Source organism: Muntiacus reevesi, chromosome X (genome assembly GCF_963930625.1).
Source record: "Muntiacus reevesi chromosome X, mMunRee1.1, whole genome shotgun sequence".
Lineage (NCBI taxonomy): Eukaryota > Metazoa > Chordata > Mammalia > Artiodactyla > Cervidae > Muntiacus > Muntiacus reevesi.
Window position 1 is genome coordinate 108,158,225 of NC_089271.1, and position 6,859 is coordinate 108,165,083.

Here is a 6,859-nt window from a genome sequence, read left to right on the forward strand (position 1 = left end):
ACCCAAAACAGAGAATCCACAGTGCCTGACCCCACCTGGCCTACTCTCAGCCCTGGAATCCTTGGGCTCCACCCTGAGGAATTATCTCGCTTCTTTCATTCTTAGGCCGACCAGAACAGGAGCCCGTGACACCTGGGAGTTCCCCTTAAAGAGGAAACCTGTAAGCTTCCTTTGTCAGAGCCATCCTGGGTGGGGAGATTTTCTCAGCTGAGACCATTGACCATCTCTCTTGCTCCCCCAGGGTCCCACTGTCCTTCTGGCCACCTCCAATACCAGCCATCATGTCTCTGGGTCAGAAGAGTGAGTGCTGCAAGCTTGAGGAAGACCTTCAGGCCCCAAAAGAGGCACAGGGCCTAGAATGTGTGCAGGCTCCCATGGCTCAGAAGGAAGAGGCTACTTCCTGCTCCAAATCTACCATCTCCTCTTCCCTCACCCCATTGATCCCTGGAACCACAGAGGAGGTACCTGCCACTGGGGCACTGACTGCTGTCCAGAGTTCTCAGGGAGCCTGCTTCTCACCCACTACCACCTCAGCCACTCCACTGAGTCAATCTGATGAAAATTCCAGAAGCCAAGAGGAGGAGGAGCCCAGCACCTCCCAGACTCCACCAGATCCTGAGTCCTTGCTTGGTGATGAGCTAAACAACAAGGTGGCTGAACTGGTGCAGTTCCTGTGTGTCAAATATGTAACAAAGGAACCCACCACAAAAGCAGAAATGCTGAAGAGTGTCATCAGAGAACACAAGGACAACTTCCCTGATATCTTCAGCAAAGTCTGTGAGTGCATGGAGGTTGTCTTTGGCATTGAAGTGAAAGAAGTGGACCCCACGAGACACTCCTATGAGCTTGTCAAAACACTCAACCTCACCTATGACGGGATGCTGAGTAATGATGGGAGAATGCCCAAGACTGGCTTCCTGATACTTATCCTGGGTATGATCTTCATGGAGGGCAACTGTGTCCCTGAGGAGAAAATCTGGAAATTATTGAATACCATGGGGATGTATGCTGGGCAGGAGGATTTCATCTACGGGGAGCCCAGGAAACTCATCACCAAAGATTTGGTGGAGGAACAATATCTACAGTATCGACAGGTGCCTCACAGTGATCCTCCACGTTATGAATTCCTATGGGGTCCAAGGGCCTATGCTGAAACTAGTAAGATGAAAGTCCTGGAGTTTTTTGCTAAGATCAGTGGGACTGACCCCACGTCCTTCTTATTCTGGTATGAGGAAGCTTTGAGAGATGAGAGAGCCCAGGCCAGAACTATCCCTGGGGATGATACTACTGCCATGGCCAATGAAAATTCCAGTGTCATGTCTAGCAACCTCTTCTGCCCTGAGTGAAGTCCAAAGCAGTTTCTTCAGTCTTCATCTGAAGACAACAGTCTGTGTTTCATGTAATGGAGGGCTAGGGTGGAACAGTCTATTAGCATTTTCATGTTTCTATTGTATATGGGTGATTTGGACATTTAACTTTTTTATTGCTTGTTTTTCCCCCAAATATTGTTTAATAAAGTTTAATTAGCTCCAGAATCTAAGCTTATGAGTGACAATGATCACACAGTTATAGCCATTTATCACATATAAGAGTTTCACAATTTTGCAAACACATTGAGAAACCCATCTTTCCCTGTGATCTGAAACAAGACATTAGAATAGGAATTGCTTGGAAATGTGAAAGAACCCAGCAGAAAAGTTAAGGACGAAGGGGCTTCCCCAGTGGCTCAGTGGTAAAGAACCTGCTTGCAGTGCAGAACCACAGCAGATGGTGCGTTCAATCCCTGAATCAGGAAGATCTCTGGAGAAGGAAATGGCAACCCACTCCAGTGTTCTTGCCTGGGGAATTCCATGGACAGAGGAGCCTGGTGTTCTACAGTCTGTGGGGTTGCAGAGAGTCAGAAACAACTGAAGCACTTAGCATGCATGCATGCAGGAATACATGAAAAGTATAAAGGCTGGCTAATTAGGTTCACCTATCTCTTTTCCTCTGTAGTTTTTATTAAATGATACATATCTGGATATGCTTGGCTTATTCAAGAACATGAGAGAAAGTAAATCTTAAATCTTTCTAACTGATTCATTTATTTGCCAAACATGAATTGATGGAAAGCCCTGTGTTAGAGATGGTGATCCTAGCCTAAGTAGGACACATCCCTCCCAGAGATCAGCAGGGTCTAGGAGCAGCAATCAGATGAAGAGATGGTGAGACATCCTCTAGGAGGCAACAGGGTAAAAGAACAGATGAGAAGGTGGGGTTCCAGGGGAGAGCAGTAAAGTGTAAGTGCCCTGAGCCAAGATGGCTTGAGGCTTTAGGAAACTGCAGTTGGTTCTGTGGGGGTTCATTTTCAGTTATGCTGGGTGGTGGCAGGGGCCTAACTCTCAAAAGCTGTGTCTCACAATTGATAGAGGGTTTCCCTGGTGGCTCAGATGGTACAGAATTCATCTACAATGTGGGAGACCTGGATTCCATCCCTGGGTCAGGAAGAACCCCTGGAGGAGGGTATGGTAACCCACTCCTGTATTCTGGCCTGGATAATCCCCATGGACAGAGGAGCCTGGAAGGCTATTCAGTCCATGGAGTCAAAAAGAGTCAGTCACGATTGAGTGACTAAGCACAAGCACAATTGAGAGAAAAGTCTGGAATGGAAAAGGGTTCTTAGAAGTTCCTTTTGGATCCTGGATAAATCAGAGAGCAATTCCTACCCAAGCAAGTATGAAAAGCGTCCTGAACTCTTGTAAAAACCCAGTGCACAAACTAGGTGTTCTACACATATCATCAGCAAATATTTCCTGACAAGTAGAATACCAAGAAGTTGCTAGATTGGCATACTTTTCCCTGGCCTGAGAGACACAGAGACTTATACATTAAGGTAACAATGTAATTAGGTTATCCTGAGTGCACTGTTGCCAAATCTAAACAAGAACTAGATTTTTGATCAGGGGAAAATGAATGAGATACCATTTTTGGATGGGAGAACAGCTGGGATGGAAACAAAGACTTAGTCTTTGACTTGAATTCTAGGACCTCTGAGTGGAATTCATCTGGGGAAGACTAACCCACACCTAAACTAAATTGCATATTATCCAAAGGAAATTTTATGGAATTTTTTATACAAAGCAGCATATTTGACTTATTTGGTCTCTGATGTCTTAGAGCACTACATATTCTGACAGGTGTTCAGTTCAGTCACTCAGTTGTGTCCAACTCTTTGTGACCCCATGGACTGCAGCATGCCAGGCCTCCCTGTCCATCATCAACTGCCAGAGCTTACTCAAACTCATGTCAATTGAATCAGTGATGAAATCCACCCATCTCATCCTCTGTCATCCCCTTCTCCTCCTGCCCTCAATCTTTCCCAGCATCAGGGTCTTTTTAAAAGAGTCAATTTTTCACATCAGGTGGCCAAAGTATTGGAGTTTCAGCTTCAGCATCAGTCCTTCCAATGAATATTCAGGAGTGATTTCCTTTAGGATGGACTGGTTGGATCTCTTATCTGTCCAAGGGACTCTCGAGAGTCTTCTCCAACACTACAGCTCAAAAGCATCAATTCTTCGGTGCTCAACTTTCGTTATAGTCCAACTCTCACATCCATACATGACTACTGGAAAAACCATAGCTTTGACTAGATGGGACTTTGTTGGCAAAGTAATGTCTCTGCTTTTTAATATGCTGTCTAGGTTGGTCATAACTTTTCTTGAAATGAACAAGCATCTTTTAATTTCATGGCTCTAGTCACCAACTGCAGTGATTTTGGAGCCCCCCCAAAATAGTCTGTCACTGTTTCTCCATCTCTATGCCATGAAGTGATGGGACCAGATGCTATGACCTTATTTTGCTCAATGTTGAGTTTTAATCCAGGTTTTCACTCTCCTCTTTGACTTTCATCAAGAGAATTTTTGGTTCTTCTCTTTCTGCCATAAGGGTGGTATCATCTGTATATCTGAGGTTATTGATATTTCTCCCAGCAATCTTTATTCCAGCTTGTGCTTCATCCAGTCCAGCATTTCTCATGATGTATTCTGCATATAAATTAAATAAGCATTGTGACAATATACAACCTTGATGTACTCCTTTCCAGATTTGGAACCAGTCTACTGTTACATGTCCAGTTCTAACTGTTGCTTCCTGACCTGCATACAGATTTCTCAAGAGGCAGGTCAGGTGGTCTGGTACTCTCATCTCTTTAAGAATTTTCCATAGTTTGTTGTGATCCACACTGTTGAAGGCTTTGGCATAGTCAATATTGTAGAAGTAGATGGTTTTCTGGAACTCTCTTGCTTTTTCTATAATCCAACAGATGTTGGCAATTTGACCTGTGATTCCTTTGCCTTTTTTATATCCAGCTTGAATATCTGGAAGTTCACAGTTCATGTACTGTTGAAGCCTGGCTTAGAGAATTTTGAGCATTACTTTACTAGCGTGTGAGATGAGTGCAATTGTGCGGTAGTTTGAGCATTCTTTGAGATTGCCTTTTTAGGGATTGGAATGAAAACTGACCTTTTCCAGTCCTGTGGCCACTGCTGAGTTTTCCAAATTTGCTGGCATATTGAGTGCAGCACTTTCACAACATCATCTTTCAGGATTTGAAGTAGCTCAACTGGAATTCCATCACATCCACTAGCTTTGTTCGTAGTGATGCTTTCTAAGGCCCACCTGACTTCACATTCCAGGATGTCTGGCTCTAGGTGAGTGATCACACCATTGTGATTATCTGGGTCGTGAAGATCTTTTTTTGTATAGTTCTATATATTCTTGCTCCCTCTTCTTAATATTTTCTGTTTCTGACAGGCCCATAACATTTATGTCCTTTATTGTGCCCATCTTTGCATGAAATGCCCCCTTGGTATCATTTTTCCTGAAAAGATATCTAGTCTTTCCCATTCTAATGTCTTCCTATATGTCTTTGCACTGATCACTGAGGAAGGCTTTCTTATCTCTCCTTGCTATTCTTTGGAACTCTGCATTCAAATGGGAATATATTTCCTTTGCTCCTTTGCCTTTCACTTTTATTTTCACAGCTATTTGTAAGGCCTCCTCAGACAGTCATTTTGCCTTTCTGCATTTATTTTTCTTGGGGATGGTCTTGAGGCCTGCCTGCTGTACAATATCACAAACCTTCGTCCATAGTTCTTCAGGCACTCTGTCTATCAGATCTAATCCCTTGAATCAATTTCTCATGCCCACTGTATAATCATAAGGGATTTGATTTAGGTCATACCTGAATGGTCTAGTTTTGTTCCCCTACTTTCTTCAATTTAAGTCTGAATTTGGAAATAAGGAGTTCAGGAGCTGAGCCATAGTCAGCTCTCAGTCTTGTTTTTGCTGACTGTATAGGGCTTCTCCATCCTTGACTGCAATGAATATAATTTGTCTGATTTTTGTATTGACCATCTGGTGATGTCCATGTGTAGAGTCTTCCCTTGTGTTGTTGGAGGATGGTGTTTGCTATGGCCTGTGTGTTCTCATGGCAAAACTCTATTAGCCTTTGCCCTGCTTCATTCTGTATTCCAAGGCCAAATGTGCCAATTACTCCAAGTATTTCTTGACTTCCTCCTTTTGCATTCCTGTCCCCTGTAATGAAAAGGAGATGGTTTCAGGGTGTTAGTTCTAGAAGGTCTTTTAGGTCTTCATAGAACCATTAAACTTCAGCTTCTTCAGCATTACTGATTGGGACATAGACTTGGATAACTGTGATATTGAATGGTTTGTCTTGGAAATGTACAGAGATCATTCTGTCGTTTTTGAGATTTCATCCAAGTACTGCATTTTGAACTCTTTTATTGACTATGATGGCTACTGCATTTCTTCTAAGGGGTTCTTGCCCACAGTAGTAGATATAATTGTCATCTGAGTTCATTCACCCTTTCCAGTCCATTTTAGTTCACTGATTCCTTAAATATCAATGTTCACTCTTGCCATCTCCTGTTTGACCATTTCCAATTTGCCTTGATTCATGGACCGGGTTCCATGGATTCCAGGTTCCTATGCAATATTGCTCTTTACAGCATCAGACTTTACTTCTATCACCAGTCATATCCACAACCGGGTGTCATTTTTCTTTGGCTTCATCTCTTCAGTCGTTTTGGAGTTAGTTCTCCACTGCTCTCCAGTAGCATATTGGACACCCACCAACCTGGGGAGTTCATCTTTCAGTGTCCTATCTTTTTAGTGTCCTATCTTTTTGCCTTTTCATACTGTTCATGGGTTTCTCAAGGTAAGAATACTGAAGTGGTTGGCCATTCCCTTCTCCAATGGACCATGTTTTGTCAGAGCTCTCCACCATGACCTGTCCATCTTGGGTGGCCTACACAGCATGGCTCGAAGTTTCATTGAGTTAGACAAGGCTGTCATCCATGTGATCAGACTGGTTAGTTTTCTGATTGTGGTTTTCATTCTGTCTGCCCTCTGGTGGAGAAAGATGAGAGGCTTATGGAAGCATCCTGGTGGGAGAGACTGACTGAGGGGGAAACTGGGTCTTGTTCTGATTGGGGGCCATGCTCAGTACATCTTTAATCCAATATTCTGTTGATGGGTGGGTCTGTGTTCCCTCCCTGTTATTTACCTGAGGACAAACTATGGTGGAGGCAATGAAGATAATGGTGAACTCCTTCAGAAGGTCCCATGCATGCACTGCTGCACTCAGTGCACCTGACCCTGCAGCAGGCCACCGCCAATCCACACCTCCACCAGAGACTCCTGGACATTCTCGGGCAAGTCGGGGTCAGTCTCTTGGGGGGTCACTGCTCATTTCTCCTGGGTCCTGGTGTGCACTGAGAGGTCCTGGATAAAAGCAAATTTCCACAGGAAAGGATGGAAGGTTCTAAGGTCAAAATTATAGATTAGAAACAACTGCCAT

The 6,859-nt window shown here is 43.8% G+C and overlaps 1 protein-coding gene across 1 annotated transcript; it reads left to right on the top strand.

Annotated features, from left to right (window-relative positions):
- The first annotated feature begins 281 nt into the window (after positions 1 to 281).
- LOC136154664 (melanoma-associated antigen 10-like) lies at positions 282 to 1,346 on the top strand. Its single transcript, XM_065916856.1, has one exon. It carries the CDS (start codon positions 282 to 284, stop codon positions 1,344 to 1,346), a length of 1,065 nt encoding a protein of 354 aa, XP_065772928.1.
- Positions 1,347 to 6,859: the final 5,513 nt, after the last annotated feature.

What these genes read in the sequence shown, in the direction of transcription:
- LOC136154664 (XM_065916856.1), top strand. Translation starts at nt 282, where the DNA reads ATGTCTCTGGGTCAGAAGAGTGAGTGCTGCAAGCTTGAGGAAGACCTT.